At 40.9% G+C, this 17857-nt stretch overlaps 1 protein-coding gene across 1 annotated transcript; it reads right to left on the bottom strand.

The window, feature by feature from the left end:
• Positions 1–3163: 3163 nt before the first annotated feature.
• On the bottom strand, positions 3164–17306 carry qser1 (glutamine and serine rich 1). The gene is made up of 13 exons (XM_059355631.1): positions 16905–17306; positions 13852–13961; positions 11197–11334; positions 7764–11060; positions 7055–7359; positions 6762–6878; positions 6532–6665; positions 6263–6450; positions 5693–5830; positions 5477–5574; positions 5212–5358; positions 4891–4986; positions 3164–4741 (listed from the first exon to the last, which is right to left on the bottom strand). The coding sequence occupies exons 1-13, from the start codon at positions 17012–17014 to the stop codon at positions 4601–4603; spliced, it is 5019 nt and encodes a 1672-aa protein (XP_059211614.1). The 5' UTR covers positions 17015–17306; the 3' UTR covers positions 3164–4600.
• Positions 17307–17857: the final 551 nt, after the last annotated feature.

Here is a 17857-nt window from a genome sequence, read left to right as displayed (position 1 = left end):
CTAATGTAATCGGGTTGTTCTAACAACTCTTTTAATGTTAAACCTTAAAAATAAGACAAACATAGTTACACATATACTCAAATTGTTAATTCAGTGTATCACTTTTTGTATCACTTCGCTTCTAATGCACAAGATCATTTTTGACCCATGTGTGTAAACTTGATATAATAATACAAAAACTATTTTTATTCATAAAGTATGAAAAAAAAAAGTATGCATTTCTCATCACTGTGCTTTCTGAGTTTGTTTTTTAAAGTAATTTCAGAAGAAGAGTAAGGTTGAAACAGATCAATCGTCACCAATCATAATGATTTACATGAATGACTTAAATGTAGGAACGAGAATCAATAAATGACATAATCCCAAACCAACAACCCATCATAAGGAGTATAAAACTTCCATTACTTTAAAGCCAGTAAAAAGCTACTCAGGCAAAATCCCCTTTCCCTGATATACACATAGCAAATCACATCTGAATTTTATCTTGTTTGCATTCAGTCCCAAAGGTAAACCCAACTCTTTGCTCCTGAGACAGAAAAAAATCTGTTTAACAATTACACTTGACATTGTCAGCATGGTGCAGTATGACTCATACTCATTATGTCAGTTTCTGGCACCAAACAATCTCTGAGCATTACATTCACAGACACTTACCTGGTTGTAACCTTAATGGGCTGTATCAGTCTGTAGACTCACCTTATCTGTCTCTGTAGATGATGTAGAGATATCTTCATATTCATACAGCCATCATTCAAGGAATGTGAAACAAATAGAAGGAAACACACTCCTTAAATGAAAGGTAACTTCAGTGCATTCTGCTAGAGTGACAAGCATTTGGTTGAGCGCCAAACTGGTTTTACAACTCTTCACATGAATGCATTGCCGTCCGATGTGCTGGTATTTTGTAAACTTGCCACAACAGCTGACTTCAGTGCTGTGAAACATGTTTTACACCAACACAGAAAACAAAGACAGAGAAAGAGAAAGAGAGAGAGAGAGAGCACTCTGGGTAATGCAATCAAAAATTCTAGTCCACAAGGTCAAAGCAATATTTACTCTCCTCCTTCTCTCATGTGCCCGGAAAGTCCTGCATATTTCCCTTTTTTTCCCTCTCAGGTTTATCGGCCGTGCAATGTTAGACAAGTCATAGTTTGGTTACAGTTTTGTTCATGACAAAGGAATTTTCTCCAGGAGGTGTGCGTTAAAATATGGAAAATACTATGCCAAGTTTCTGTTTAAGGATCTAATGAAACATTTTAATTAAGACAATAATGCCACAATGTATAATTTCAGCAAAATATACTTGTGTGACAAAAGTGTCAAAAGTAAAATGACACATTCTTCAGAAAATTTACCCGTGATTGATATAGTATTGTTAATGCCAATGCATCCAAGTGTGAGTGGCATTTAACTGTTGTAGCTGGTTGAGGTGGAGTTGGTTTTAATTACTCTATAAACACATTATTTATAGTTTATTCCAATGCAGGGTCCTTTCACTCTTTCCAAAGTCAAATTCAAGGACAGTTCAAGGTGCATTTCAACTGTTTCCAGCACCCTTACAGCTGTGGTAAAAAAAAAATTACATTAAAAAAGTTGTTAAACTTGTTACTGTGCTCTAAACAACCAAAGCTGTTTTGTGACATCGTTTTACAGAGTGGTGACAAATTTAAAACTGTCTCAAAATGTGTCACCTATTTGTAAGGAGACTTAGCATCCTATATAGCCTACCATACATTTCAAGCAGTTTCAACCATGTAAAATTCAAAACCCAATCACTTTTCAATTCTTACAGATACTGAGAATCCTTGAAAACACTTGACTTTCAATGTGGTGTTTTCAAGGATTCCCAGCCCCCGTAGGAATGCTACCATTGATACCCGAAGGTTCAGGCTCCCTCCAAGGGTGATTGCAAAATTTGAAAAAATGAAAAACATAATAAGGTTCTGAAAGACAAATCTACTGTATATCCATTTTTTTTAATTTTTCCTTTTTACTGTGAACATTTTGGAACTTTAACCTCTTTAACTCGCCATCTGAGAAGTTCAGAACTGAAAAATTGTGGAATTAGCAGGCATAAAACGTAAGAAGAGGCTCCAACGAGAGACTGCTTTTATGTAAAAGTCACAAATCAGAAAGTTTAGAAACATGGTTTAGTGTGTCTGTTTAATAGAATATTAACTTTCTAGTATCTATACCCGTTAAAATAAAAGTAAAAGATCAATATATTTCTCAGAATCAATGTGAAATATGACAATAAAGTAGCATAAAAGTAGAGTATTTGTGTAAATGGGCTTAGTTACTCTCCACAGCTGCAGATGTTCAGCAAGTGAGTATGGGACTGATTAAACCAGCTTTATAACTGCACCATCACCACACAGTACATTAGGTTTTACCACAGGGCCAAAACCAATAGGCAGAGTGTTTTGCAGTTTTATCCAACACTCAGCCAACATTCTCACGCTGCCTCAAGGGTCCTCTCAGTCTGTCTCCCACATATGGAACAATGCAGTGCATAAAAATCATCTGCTTTTCATCTGGAGAGCACACACTCAGTATCTGTCTCCACCAGTTTTGCCCGTACTGGAATCTCAAACGCTTGCCTGACTGGCCGTCCTCCGCAACTCTAAAGGACAGAGGACAGTGGCTTTCCTCACAGAGCCGCCGCTGCAGCACAGAGACACTTTTGTTGTTTGGGGGTTGCCAGTAATTTTGCATTGTGGCTGGACTGGCGGGACAATCATATTTTATTCAACAGGCTCAAGACTCTCTCAGACGACACAAAGTCAGCCACCCATTCCCAGTGAATAGTTAGGTCATGAGAGCATGGTGGGCGAGCATCACAACAATGTCCTCCCCTCTCAGAAATATAAGCCAATATTAACTGCACGCTCCAGCAAACAGGTGACGTTTTACACAAACTGAGGACAAATCATTTTGGAGTTGAGACCAGAAGTAAAGTTGTATTTAGTAGTAGTCAGTGTATGAGTCAAACCAGGAAAGAGTTCACTGTTCAGATCAGCGTTAATTGGACTTTCCTGGAGTGCAAAGAAGCTCAAGTTGAGGCTTTTGGAGGTGCTATTGTGTCACTGACACCCTAACACACTCTAACATCTAAGACAGCTGTCAGCATTGCCTACGAAATAACACCAGAGTGGTCAGATCCTTTGTAAAGGAGCAGATTTTAAGCACCAAACAACCTTAGTACACAGTTCACTCTGAAACTGCTAACATCCAAAAGTGTCTTCCAGGTAAAAATACCTCACAGATGTTCATTTAGTCACAATCTCCTGTTCAAAAAGTTACCTCCAAATGTAATGAGATCATGGAAAAACCCTTTAAGACTACAGCATTTTCAAAATGTGGCACATCACACGCAACACCCCAGGTCATTTGGAAGACGCTAACCGTCTCAGACAAACCATACCGAAGCACACATCTAATACATGCGTCACTTTATTTACAAACTGCATCTTTAAAGAACAAGTTTATTTTTGATAGCATAAAATTGATAACTGACTTATAAAGTGTCCATTTTGTAAAACTGTGAAAAAACAATGAAAAAGTCTCTTAGAAATTGTAACGAGAACATAACAATATTTACCTCTGTGAAAAATATATATCTATTTGTCATAAAATGTGGGCTATGTCTGTAAAGGGAGTATAAAGAAAACTTTTATTTATTTCATTTTACCCGCAGGTAAGCCAAAGGTCATAACATTTGATTAACAAAATTCATAAAAGCAGTACTAGAATGGCACTGACTTGCATCTTAAGCAAGTGGGTGTTTGAAGCACAAAAGTTAAACCACAATATAGATACAGTATATAGTTACTAAATTCCTCCCTAACAGAATCACTGCAGTTCCCATCTCCCTGTTCTTTTATACAAAATGTACATTATATATATAAGTTGGCGCTCCATTAAAAAATGGATGTTTTACAAACAGTATATAACTACGGTTATACGTAATATATAAAGATTTTTTTCTTTTTTTATACAATAAATCAACTTCTCAGTATGAGAGCCTACTTATCAAATGATTGATGAAGGCTTGTTATAACTGTAGGCAATTAGATTTCTGCATTTTTATTTGTTGTGCTCTAATTCCTATGCCGATTGCTTTCTATCTAGTGCATAATCACTGGTTATAATCTGGCATTTAGCTAAAAAAAAAAAAAAGAAGTCATTATCAATCTATGAAAAAGCCCATAAAAAGTGGGCTTGTAACTACAAAAACCTACAAAGACTAAGTGAAGCATTATGTGGAAGTCTTCCAAAAATGCTCCCAAAACCAAAGTCCTTGTCCTCTGCTGATCAAGTGACTGCTCTCTGCTGGGATGCAGTGATGCAGACTTTTAACTGTACTGCTGTCTGCCTGATCATCTGCTGCCACTTTTAGCCTACAGGCCCCCAAACGTCCCACAGGCAAGTCAGATGACAGGTCCCTGATTCAAATCTCTCTGTGGCTGGAAGGAGAGACACACTCCATCCTTCTCTGCTGCCATTTTAAGCCGGAGGCATCCTCATGTTCTAAAGTGTTGGGCTTTGTTGTTTTAAGTTGTTGTTTTTGTTTTTGTTTCAAACCAAGTCAAAGGCTGGATCATCTGCAGGCCTGCTGCACTTGATTGATTAGCTCTCCAAAGCGATCATAGAGCCCTTCTACCCAAGCTCCGTTCTGCAGACACTTCTGTACCGTCTCCTCCTGCCCCAGGTCCCCCGTCTGCACCCTCATAGATGCAATCTGGTGGGCAGAAAAAATATTTAAAATAGGCCTTAGTAGATCAAAATTAAACCAGGATAATTAGCAACTGGATTTAAATCTACAAATATTACTTGTCATAGGTTAAAAGCTGCACTGACTCAGCACAAACTAAACATCAAGTGTCTCACCTCGTCCTTACACATGAGGTACGTGTGGTACTTGTAATGTTGCAAAGAGTGGTACAGAGAGAACCACTGAGTTTTCTGCTGATCCACTGTATACTCCTAGAAAGGAAGAAAAAAAACTTTTCAATGAAATATGAAAATTCTCTTTTTTCCCCCCTGATATTAGTCTCATAAGAGACATTATGATAGGAAGGAGAACTATAGCTTCAGTGCTCAACATAAATAAGGAATGAGTCAGAAAGACAACGTGGTAACACTTCGCCCTCTGCTGGACATTTATTGAGGGTGCACAGTGAATTTTACCAAAACATAATCATGTGTTACCTGTGGCACTTTGTTAGGCATCTTGTAGGGCTTCATGGTTTTCTTGTTGTAGGCCTTTCCACTGAGACGCACCTTAAAGGCCGGGGTTTCTCCATCTTTCTTCAGTTCTGTCACCACTGAGATCTCTGGGAAGCTGTCTAGAGCCGTCTGAAGACACAGGACAGTAACTTTCACCACAGCTACCAAGTCCCGTACCTTTGACTTTCTGTTTTTAAGAGTTTTGGAGTGAAAATTATGCTAAAACAAACAATAAAATCACACCCACCTTTAGTACCTGCCCTATGTGCAGTTTGTTAAGCAGGCGTTTCCTGTTGTCAGTGATCATTCCGTCCACTCTTTTCATATGTGGCAGCAGCAATTCATCTGGAACAAGGCAAGTCAACATAGCTACTACCTGGCTCACTTGACGCTTGTTTTCACATTCAGTTTTTGGCCTACTACTAAGCCAGAAACTAAGGAGAAGTCAAGTCAATTCACTTACCATTTGCCCGCTCGAGTGCTGTCATCACATCTTCGTCTAAGGCAACGCTGATGAGCAGCTCCACAAAGCTCTTGAATGTCTCCTTCGTGGTTCTCGTGTTCAGTAACCGTGAAGCAAACGGCACTGGAGGGTTTAACTCTAAGAGGGTGTGTGTGACAGATCAAAGAACATGAAGAGGCAGGAAAAAGATTTAGACTGGAATCATTTTGACTTATATCCAGGGTTGCAACGGTATGAGATTTTCACAGTACGATAACCGTCTCAGGAAATATCACGGTATGCAGTATCACACAATTATTATTATCGTAAGTTACAATGACCTTAAAGGAATGAAAACAGAAAGGTTTTTTTGGTTGAAGAATCACTTTATTATTAATGAAACTTTAAACATTTTATAGAAGTGTGTGTAAGAAGGCTCCCTTTTGAAAATAAATAAAATTTTCGATAAGCAAGTCCATTGTATGATAACCGTCACTGTTCTACCACGGTATACTGCGGTACCGCTATATCGCTGCAACCCTACTCATATCCAAACTATATTAAATGAGAAAAGTCAAAAGGCTTCTTCACCATCATCTTCACCACCTTCTTCTGCAGATGATCCAGAGGCAGTAGATGAAAACTCCTCCTTCCATTTCCTCCTCTTCTTCGGTGGTGGCTCAGCTCTGGGCTTCAGCTGCTTGGGTCGAGGTTTTTGGCTCTGGGAGACTGAGCAAGGTGCGGCTGTCAAGCCCAGCAAGGTTTTCACTTGAACACCCCTGGGTGGCAAAACAAAATAGTTACTCCAATGAAGAGCTGATGAAGAAAAAAAAAAGGAATTTACATGACTCTTAGCATACCTTAGCGAGTTCATAGGCTTGCAGCGTGGCTTTCGACTACAAACTCGTACATACTCCCTTTTGTTTACTGTGTCCAAGAACTTCACATATACCCTCTGGTACATGGTCTTGGCGTCACCGAAGTATCCAAGATACTAGACACACAAAGAAAAACATGTTACTTGTTGCAAGATAAAGAATAATAATTTCAATGATCCTACAAGCACATATGGGTATTAGCTTTTACTTACACTGTTAGTGGCTGAGAAGACTCTCTTTCCATCTCTCAACTCAGGCACAAATTTTTGTAGCAGAGCCTTCTGGACTTTCCAGATGGCTGGAGGCTCACTGCCTGCTCTCATTGTTACCTGGACACAGGCACAAGACATTGTGCAGAACAGATTTCAGTATGCACTACCAGTCACAGCATGAGAAAAAAAACCCTATGAATGTTCAACTATAAGTGCCCATAACATCTGATACAACCATCATAAATCCACTTTGACAATTATTTATTTTCCATACTCGTTTATGAAAACTGTACCTTCAAGCTTTCGATGTCCTCATTCCTGACAACAAACTCGTCTCTCTCCCTGTACATTCCTTCCCCTCCGCTGTCCGACAGCTCCTCGTCAGTCAGTCCCTCGATGGCAACACTCGTCAACTGTGCAGCCAACTGGCCTGGTGGGTTCTCTTTAGACTCCTCCTTGGCCACGAACACAGTCCCTAATGAGACAGTGTTTGTTGTCGGTGCAGGAGGGGTTACCCGCAACAAACAGGTCCCGGTGGCTGTGTGGGGCATGGTGGGAACTTGATCCAGCTTCAACATTGAAGCGGGGATTTGGTTATCTGGAGAATTATGAAAAAGACAACTCACTAGACTACTCATACAAACTCTGGAAATTTCAAGGCAAAAACCACAATGCTTATCACACCATATTACTTTACCTCTTACTCACACGTCAAAAAAAAAAGAAAAAGAAAAAAAGAGTTGATAGCTCAATTTTTGCATGACAAAACGCCCCAGATTTTGTTTGGGATCAAACTGAGACCATCTCCTGAAAAGGGTATTTGGTTGTTTTTTTTTTGCCTCTAGTAACTTGTGGGGATTTGTTATTATTTTTTAAGTTGTATAAAATAAATTATAATTGAAAGAATAATCCACAGAGTAACAATGATATCAAAAGAATGTAGATTGATGCTCTTGTAGCAATATTGGCAGCTTTTGCCAAACTCAAGCAGGATATTATTACCTGTCCTGGTTTTCCGATCTGAAGACTCATCCAGAGCTGACAGCGCTGAGCTGATGCTGTTCCTCAGGGCCTGGTTCTTCCCAGTGTTTTCCTCTTCATCTGAGCTGAACGATGGCAGAGTTTCCAAGTTCTTTTGCAAATCTTCCTCCAGTCGTTTCTGTTGAGAGCTCACCACTTGGCTCTCCTGTGGAATCAAGGGCCCAGGGGGCAGAGTCTGCAGTTTAGGAGGCAAAGAAGGCAACGTACACGGCGGTGGTTTGGACGAAGTGCAAGGCTTTCTTGGTCGACTTATAGTCCGTGTAGGATTTGGAGAGTATTGCTGCTTGGGGCCGGATTTGATGAAGTCCAGGAAAGAGCCAATGAAGCCAGTTTTCACCTCTGGCTGTTTCTCTTCCACTTCACGGATCTTTTGTCTGATTCTCTCCTGCTGTGGGCAACCATCATATACACCTTGTGAGGCAGATGGCGAACTGACGTCACTACCCCTGGAGTTTTGTCGCTTTGCCTGCCCACTGCGTTTGGCAGATTTGGCCTGTCCACTATCCTCCTCAGGGCCTGGTTTGGTCAAGGACTTTGAGCGAGCCTTCTTTTTGGAAAAGTCTTCACCACCTGGGCTTTCCATGAGGCCATCCTCTGTTTTAATACCTTTTGCATTCCCTTTGAGTCTGCTTTGGAGACCTGGAGGGTCATACACCTGCCCGGCTAAGTGATAGTCATTCTCAGAGCTCCCTCCATCTCCATTTGTGTCAAGCTCAGAACTGTTGTGGTGAACCGATTGACTGTGGCAGTCTGTGGCCATCTGAGCTCCATTTAGTGTCATGGTCATGAGGGAGTTAGTGTTGGTCATTATTGACTGTTGTGCTGAGGAGAAACTAGGTGACATGTGCCTTATATCAACAGTCTGGAAATGGCCTTTAGAATCGACGGGGCTTGCCATCACTGCCATTTCAGCCTCAGCAGAGGATGTAGCTTTGACAAAGTCTTGTGGTGTGACGCCACAGGCCGCCACCGTGGCAGCCAGGATGTCATCGACATTTGACAAAATATTTCTGTCATCTGCAAGTAGCATGGAGTCGGGGAAGCAAATGGAGTTAAGAGCAAAGTGGTTCTTGGCATCATTTGTTTGCTGGTTTGCTGACTGGCTGTAGTGGTGTTTAGAAGAATCAGAGCAGCCTGAGCTCTGTTCAGACACTACCGCGGCCTGCTGTCTCTGGGTTTCAGTAATACTGGGACCCAGCAGTTCTCGGCCCATCTGGAGATACTGGACATGGACAGGGCCCAAATCCTGGGCTGGTTGGATACCTTGCACTGATACCACCTTTGAAGTGTTGGGACTATGGTGGACAAGGGGCTGCTGGAGCAGAATCATCTGGTTGGGCTCAAGGAGAACCTGAGTGCTGGGGACGGTGATAAATTGGGTGTGGGCTGCTGGAGTCTGACTCTGGGACTGGGTGTGATTCTGGTGGTTTTGTTGAAGGGGCTCAGGAGATTTTAGTTGGAGAGAGTGCTGCTTGAGCTGCTCTGAGCTAAGGGGTACATGTGACGAAATAATACTGGAGTTTGTGGTTTTTGCGTTGGCAGTTTCCTGACCATTGGCACTGCTTAGATGAATGTGCTGTTGGCTCAGATTACCCATCCTTTCATCCTTTACCTGTGCTGTGATCGCATGACCTAGTCCCGTGAGCTGGTCATCAGATCGTGAATTGCTTCGGATAACACTTTGTGTTTTGTGATGATCGTCCATTTTTGAAACGACATAGATGACATTGTTGTGAGCGGACATATTGCTAGCTGCAGCAGAGGCTTCCATTGACGCCTGCTGGAGAGCATCTATGTCTTGAAGAGGAAGCTCACCAAGTTTCTGTTTGCCATATGTTGGCTTTATGTCCTGTATTGAGGATCTACTGTTATTTTGTAAGGCTTGAGAAGTTGAAGAATAGGTAGGCAACGGTGCAGACAAAACATATTTATGGGGCTGTGTCTGCTGCTGGGATAGTGTGTCATGTGTTTTACCTCCCACTGTGGCTTGCATGAGGGCATAGTCCTGTGAAGAATTTGATGTGGGCAAACTTCGCACACAAGTTGGTGGGTAAGAGGAGTTAAGGTTAAGGGATTGTCCTGTGGCATAGCTCTGAGTCACCGAAGCTTGCCCCTGCGACTGAGATGTAAAAGTCACATTTGGGGTACCCTGAGAGTGAGAAGTGGGGTAGCTCTCAGAGAGATTCCCCTGACATAACCCCTGGACCTGGGCTCCATACTGGATCTCCTGCTCCTGGCTTAGTCCAGGACTGGAGGAGTAAACGAGAGTCTGACTAACAGTCGCCACATTTTCAGACTGGCTGGAGAGGGAAGATAGAGTCTTGTAAAGAGGAGAGTGTTTGTCCGAGGAGGAATGGGAGGGCTGTGACTGGGTGTGGGGGGTGATATAGGGTTGAGACAGACTACTGGACATGAGGCTGGATAGATGGACTGACTGCTGATTAGAAATCACAGAGTTCTGCTTCTGTCCTGGGGAGGAGTAACGGTCAGGAGACCCTCCTGTCAGATTCTGAGAGTGCTCTCGACTCTCTTCACCCCCTGTAGGGTGTGGGGCTAGTTTGGAAGAGCAGTCTTTAGCCTTCTGCACAGATGTGGACGAATAAGCTTGAGTTACTGAGTCTGTTTTAGGTTGTGGAGCACGATTGACCCCTTGAGAGGAATCTCCTCCTGTGGTAGGGCTGCAGGACGCAGGGGTCTGCCGAGACGGGTCCTGCTGGTAGGACACATCCGCTTCACTGCCAGAGCCAAAGTATCCCTGTAAGGAGTGGCTGCTGGAAGGCCTCTGGTGGTGTTTGATCACACTACATTCACGCTGAAGAGCTCTTTCAATAGAGCCTGAGAAAACCGCTGCCCCGTAGGCTTGTGTGGCACCATGAGGGGCAGGCAGGGCGGAGGGTAGTAGGCTGAACTGGGGTTGAAGGAGGTGGGGGGCTGACTCCTGGGCTGATCTGTAAGTGGAGGACTGGACAGGCAGAGTTGAGCCCAAAGCTGGTGAAGAGAGATGATTGAAGGCTAGGGCAGTGGGAAGCACACTCTGGCTTGATTTGAGATGGAGGAGGGGGTCGTGGTGAGAAAACAGGCCATTGGTGGAAGTGCTGAAGGCAGGATCCTGGAGAGCCAAGGATGGGTTGGTAGCATAACTCCTGGAAGGGTAGGCACCAGTGTGCTGATAGGATGACAGAGCAGCAGGAGAGGGGAAAGTGGCAGTAGATGGCAGGGCACCAGTCAAATACAGCTCTGTGGAGGAGGAGTTGGTACCTGCATTACACAGAACAGACAAAATAAGGACAGGACAAGCTTACGGGACAGGATAAAAAGTGAGTATCAGCCTGATAGCCTACATCAGTATCAATGGGTCCCTAAAATAAAATCTAATGAGTGGATGTGTTCTCACCAGCAGGCCATGATGGGGGTCTAAATGGAGGAAGTAGTGAGGCACTAACAGGGCCAGCCTGAAGGCTTCTGGATTCCATGGCTGACAGGAAGCTCATGATTGAGGTCTCAGAAGTATTACTGCTTGAGTCAAGTGCTCCTGGCGGTCATAAGAGAAAGAGTGAGAGATAGAGATGGTAAACAAAGTAAACACAATCGTATGTGCCAAGTAAATGATAGCATTCAAAAGGTTACCTCAACCAAATTGCATTAAAAATTAGGTTTGTAATTAAAGTAGCTTCTTCTCAAGAAATGATCCCCATTATAACTGTCCACAGAAACCCTACTGTTTGTAATAAGGTTTTCAGTGTTTTGAGTACAACAAATTATTTTTCCTTTACAGCTACTATTTAGATTGCTTGCACTTGCATCACAAGGTGACATCTCAAACGGAAGCATATAAACCAAAAACATCTGCATGAACAGATGACACTAGAGGTAACGGACAGAGAGTTCATTTTAATTTAGGTGAACTGGCTATTTAAAAACAATGGCCTTGGTCCAATAGTCAAAAAACGATGTCCTATGTATGTACGTCCTATATAACTTTATGATAATAACTGTTGCATTTATGCAAAATAGTCATGGGCATAGGCAAATGGTGCCTAGCTTTTATTGTTGCTGCCAAAAGGAATTGTGGGACGGCAAGATCTCCTTTTTTTTCCGCATATGACGATCCAGCGTTTGCTTAAGTAGATAAGAAAGGAAGCATTGAAGCACCTTTCCTTGGCATTTAGAGAATTTGAACAGCTCTTATCATGACTGCCACTTAGAGACTTCTGGTTCATTTCAGTTAGGAACCTTCCTTTTTTTTAAATTCGAGTTTTTATTGAACTTTTCAAGGCTCAGGTACATGACAAACTTAGTACATATCTCCATACAGGAACAGGTAGTTATTATTATTATTATTATTATTATTATTAATAATAAGAGTTTACAGTATCTTAGTACATTTTTGTCTCTCAAAGGGCAGAAAATACAAAAGAAACGGAGTACATAGAAAGGTCTGATTAAAACACATTCCCACATACAGTGGAGAAGGGTTCCAGTTACCTGTTTACATTTCCAGCACAAGTCATTATCCAGTAATTTCATCCCAAACAGTCTAGATGGTGTGTAGTAGTATCTATGTAATAAGTTATATTGTGTAAGTTTACCCCTTGCCACTCACATATTTATTACCACAATCAGCCACAATTATTTCCCATCTATCACCTCTAATCTCTCCACCCAGGTCCCTCTGCCATGTCATCTTTAACTGGTTAGAGTCGTTACCAAGAGAACAATTAGCAATTTTGTGAGGCTTTTCGTTTTCCAAGTTTCATATAGTCTATCACCACATTATCAGTAATATTGTATGGCTTTGATGAAATACAACTCCTTATTTGCAAAAATTTTCAAAAGTTATCTTTTCCCGTCAACTTCAATTTGCTGCCTCCTGAGGTGGGAGCTTGGGTACCTCTGTACTAAGGAGAAACTGTTCTATATCTTCCTGTGAGGCATTTGGAGATATAGAAGATGTGTATAACTTCTCATAATATTGTTGGAATATTCTATTTATATCTGTAGCGGCAAAAAATTGTGCATCCCCCTGCCTTATAACTTGTATGGTATTAGCAGAGATTTTTTTCCTTTAACTGTCTTGCTAATAATTTCCCCATTTTTTCTCCACCTTCATAAAAGCTTGTTTTCAATCTATGAAGTGCATATTCCGCTTTTTTTATAATAAATCTCATCCAAGGAGTATTTAAGCTTACATAGTTCTTGAAATGTCCCATTGGAGAAGTGTTTTGACAGATCTAATTCCTCATCTTTTATCTCTTTTACTAAATCTTTAATTCTGGTAAGATTCTCTTTTTTATTTTTAGCGGCTTGTGCTATGAATTTCCCTCTTATATATGCCTTTGAGGCTTCCCACACAGTAGTTATTTCTTCAATGCTACCAACGTTCATTTCAAAAAAGGTTTTTACTCTTCTTCTATTGTCTTTCTAAAAATTGGGTCCGACATTAATCCAGTGTTTAATCTACCCCTCCTTTCAGTCTTTAGACTGGCCTTAATGAATAGCTCGACTGGTGCATGATCTGACAGAGAGATTGTCTTTATGTCACAGTTAGCCACATTGTCTGCCAGGGAAGTACTTCTTAGAAAAAAAATCTATTCTGGAATAAGTTTTATGGCAGTGGGAAAAGAAAGTAAAATCCTTTACATTTGGGTTTGTCAACCTCCATATATCTATTAGTCCCACATCACTTTTCAACATATGTAAGGCCTCTCTTTCCTTAGTCATGGGGGAGGTCTGAATAAACTCCTATCCAGTACTGGGTCCATAACTTCATTAAAATCCCCAGCTAGAACAATTTCACCCTCAGTGTCTCCTAGTATTTTGTTTACGTTGTGGAAAAAATTGGTATCTCCCTTATTAGGAGCATAAATGTTACATAATGCAAGAGGCACTCCCTCGACCACTGCTTCAACACAGATAATCCTTCCTAACCCTCTGCATCTTTAGTTTGTTTTCGCAAAATAAAACTTATGTTTTTGTGAAGTTAGGAACCTTCCTAAGCAAAAGAAAGACTATTTGACTGCAGCCAATGTGCAAAGTGCTCAAAACTCACCTGCTGCTGCAGGAAGGTGTGATGTAGTGTAGGTGGGAAGCTGGTGGGTGGAAGTGTAGCTTTGCCGTTGGAGGAGCTCTGCATCAAGGTGTGCTGCACCATAACTGGAACTGCACCAACACACAAACACACACATGAAAGCTCTCATCTTCACAATGCAGTGAAACACCAAACTATGTAGATGACTTCTCTTGACACACAGAATGCTTGTTTTCAAGTATTTGTTCTGTACAGTCTTTGCAATGACAGCTCTATGAAGCATTCTGTGAAAAAATCTGCTTCACACATACTATCACAGGTGTGTCACAGAAGAAGGTCAGTCAGTTATTTAAGCACAATATTGGACACCTTTGAGGCCACCACAAACCACACACTTGACATTTAACAGTTTGTGTAGAAAAGAAGAACCTGCTTGGCCACTGATGTTATTAAAAAATGTCTGCAAAGATTTGGCTAATTTGTGTTCTATAAATCTATAATAAATCACTCTGGCATAAAAGCAGCTATAGTTAAGAAGTTCATACTTTTACTTTGATATATCTGCATAGCTGTTAAAATTTTAAACATGGTTTGTCAGTTACAGAATTCCCTTGTAACTGTTGTTGATGTCGAAAGAAACAAATTGATTGCTCTGCTTTGTGTGCCAATTTAGGAGGGAAAAGGTTAAGACACACATCATTATAGTCTTTTCTGAGAAAATTCAAAAGAACCAGGAGTCAGAGGTAATCAGATGCAGCCAGCTTGACCCTAAGTGTTCCCTCTTTGCCAGAAGGTAAACATCTGTGGAAGAATACAGAGCTGAAAGGGAGTCATAAGCATCTTTTTCTTCTCCCTTCAACAGAACTTCAACAGTCCCACACCACACCAACAGTTTTCTGTTATGCATTCCTCTCTATGTTGTTACTATATAGTAACATATGCCAATAAATGTAATCCAATAGAACATATCTGCCACATATTCTTAATTTCTGAAGATTATAATGCTCAGTTTTTGTCAACATGGACAGAGGTGATAATTACAACAGCATGTTTCTTCCTGAGGTCATAGTTAGTGGTGGCGTTGTACTGGATTACATTATATTGAAATGTGTTTCTAATATCCCTCCCCACATCATGTTTGTAAATGGGGTGGGTAAAACATTTGAAACAGTCAGCTGATCAGTTAATTTCCAGACTGTCCTCATGAAAAACGATTGCTTCCTCTAATAACTAATCTGTACTGCTGAGTGGAGCATAAGAATTGACTTGTCATTCAACAATACTACTAAGTAATCATATGTGTAGTCCTATTTAGTGGATCATCTCTCCAAAAATTTAAAATACACATTTTCTATTACCTGTTGTGTTTTTTATCAATCTAAATTGTTTTCGTGTGAACTGCCAAGTGTTAGGAGTTATAGACCGTAGAGATGTCTAGAACCATTTTGCTTGTTTAGTATAATTCCATCATAAAACTGATCACAACAAGGTCTGTGGATTATCTTAAGTATTGAGGAATTGCTGTTGTTGAGTTGCGTGTCTGAGTATCTTTTTGACGCTTTGAGCACCACAAGCTAGGTGCCAAATAGTGTAGAGAGAAGGCAAACATTTCTAAGGCCGATACCTTAAACACTCTGCACCTACCACCAGAACAATCTATATTGACAAATAACACTACAGGTCTGAGAAAAAGGGGATTTTTAATTTTGGGGGATGAAATGTCCCTCTAATTTGTTTCAGCCCTTTTCTGTATGCTTTGGGGAAGTTTGACTAAGTTAGAGTTCTACAACTTTGGCAGTTTATATCTGCTATGTCTATTTTATAAAATACAAATCAAGTCAAAATAGTGTCAAATTGACATCAATGGACCTCTAGCTCGTAACTAAAAAAATTAAACAACATCGTCACACTGTTAAAATAATCGCCTAAGTCATTTTTTGTCAAAATTGTTTTTAATGCCTAAATCATCTCCTCATGATGTCGGCCACCTATGTTAAAATCTCCTACATCCTCAGTTGATCAGATCATGTGATTTTACCCCTTTAAGATCATCACTTCTTTGACAGTTTGCCACATCCATAGGCATCAGATAAGAACCCAGCAAAGAAGAGCTAGATGGAGATTGTTTAGTTATCAGTTTAGTTTATCAGTGTTTTATTGTTGACACTAATATTGGTAACACTTTACTCTAAGGTGTCTACATAAGAGTGACATAAACGTGTCATAAACATGACATGGGATGTGTCATGAACATTAATGGCACTTTGAAGTAACATTAATACTCATGATACTTGTCATGTCATATTTCTGACAGGCATGTGTGACTCTTATGTAGACACCTTCAAAATAAAGTGTTACCATATCTTGCTTAAGTCACAAAGGCATGTTAAAAAAATTGCCTAAGTCATTTATTTCTCTTAAGTTAAATGATTTACACACAGTGTTATTACTATGCCAATAGACATCCTTTTTTACATAATTTTTGAGTGAAATGATCAATAAATGTTTTTATTACACTTTTGGTGAAGTTTTTTTGTGTTTCCTGCAAAACTTGAAAAAATGAGTTAGGCGATTATTTTAATAGGATGACGATATGAAAAGACTTCGACACGTCGCCTCTTAGCTCTTAGGCAACAACACCGACAGCTCTGTACCACTAATTTGAGGTGCCATAACTGACGTGACTAGCATTAGTGGCTAGTTACCTATCTTGTTTTGGCTTTGGCGAGCACCTGTGGGGCAAGAAAACAGGCTGATAAAATGGCAGTTAAAGCCGTCTCCCTCCTCAACTTATTTAGAATAGAAAATAATGTGTCTCTCTAGAGAGTACTAACTCTGTAATTTGCCATGCTGAGGAGGCGGTGTGCTAGCGAAAACTAGCAAGGTGGGAGACAGTAACAAGCGGCTAATGACAAGTCAAAGCCTCCACAACTCCGATCAAATTCCGATATTTCTCCACTCCCTCCAGTGGTCCCGATAAAAACAAGGAACTCTGCACTTTTCCCCAACAGCAAAGCTAGGCCCTCCATCACCGACATTTTCCTTCAAAGTGTGCCCTCTCCTTCATCTTTTACCTTGGCTTGACACTAGCTGTGTTGCGGTCATAGGCCCAAGAAGCTACGGTCTGTGCTGGAGGAGCCAGCGCGTCCGCAAAGCTGGAGGTCGGGTAGTTCCTGTCCATCATCCGGTGAAAGATTCACTTCCCCGACGGAGCTTCGTAGAGCAGCGGACATACATCGTAGCAGCCTGGGGTCCAACCCACCGACCGACCCGCCGACCAAGGCAGGCAGTCCCGTCAGAGCACCGTACAGTCCGCAAAGCCGCCGTGAAGTCGTGCTATATCCGGGAGAAAAGTGTACCTTTTGCCTTCTTAGTGATTTTGTTAGTATTTGTTCATCTCCCGTTATGGAGAGCCGTGCAAGCCCTGCATGGTTTCACGTACCCATGTTGGTTAATTTCCCAGGATGCACCGCAGACTTTGGCTGGAAGTTTTGTAGTTTTCTTTCCTTCCACCCAAAAGTGCAGCTAGATGTCTAATATCGTCATCCTATTAAAATAATCGCCTAACCAATTTTTTCAAGTTTTGCAGGAAACACAAAAAACTTCACCAAAAGTGTAACATCCATATGACATTTATTGATCATTTCACTCAAAAAGGATGTAACAAAGGATGTCTATTGGCATAGTAATAACACTGTGTGTAAATGATTAAACTTAAGAGAAATAAATTACTTAGGCAATTTTTGAACATGCCTTTGTGACTTAAGCCAGATATGGTAAGACTTTATTTTGAAGGTGTCTACATAAGAGTCACACATGCCTGTCAGAAACATGACATGACAAGTATGAGCATTGATGTTACTTCAAAGTGTCATTAATGTTCATGACACATCCCATGTCATGTTTATGACACCCTCATGTCACTCTTATGTAGACACCTTAAGTCACAAAGGCATGTTCAAAAAATTGCCTAAGTCACATTTTATTTTGACTTAGGCATAATAAATCCGTTTAAGTCACACACTTG

This window comes from Centropristis striata, chromosome 2, assembly GCF_030273125.1.
Source record: "Centropristis striata isolate RG_2023a ecotype Rhode Island chromosome 2, C.striata_1.0, whole genome shotgun sequence".
Taxonomy (NCBI): domain Eukaryota; kingdom Metazoa; phylum Chordata; class Actinopteri; order Perciformes; family Serranidae; genus Centropristis; species Centropristis striata.
This window is presented reverse-complemented; position numbering and strand designations above follow the sequence as displayed.

Coding starts and splice junctions, on each gene's coding strand:
- qser1 (XM_059355631.1), bottom strand. CDS start 17,014: ATGATGGACAGGAACTACCCGACCTCCAGCTTTGCGGACGCGCTGGCT. Junction 5,359..5,476: donor ACATAGGGCAGGTACTAAAG/GTGGGTGTGATT, acceptor CTGTGTCTTCAG/ACGGCTCTAGACAGCTTCCC. Junction 4,987..5,211: donor TGCCTAACAAAGTGCCACAG/GTAACACATGAT, acceptor CTTCCTTTCTAG/GAGTATACAGTGGATCAGCA.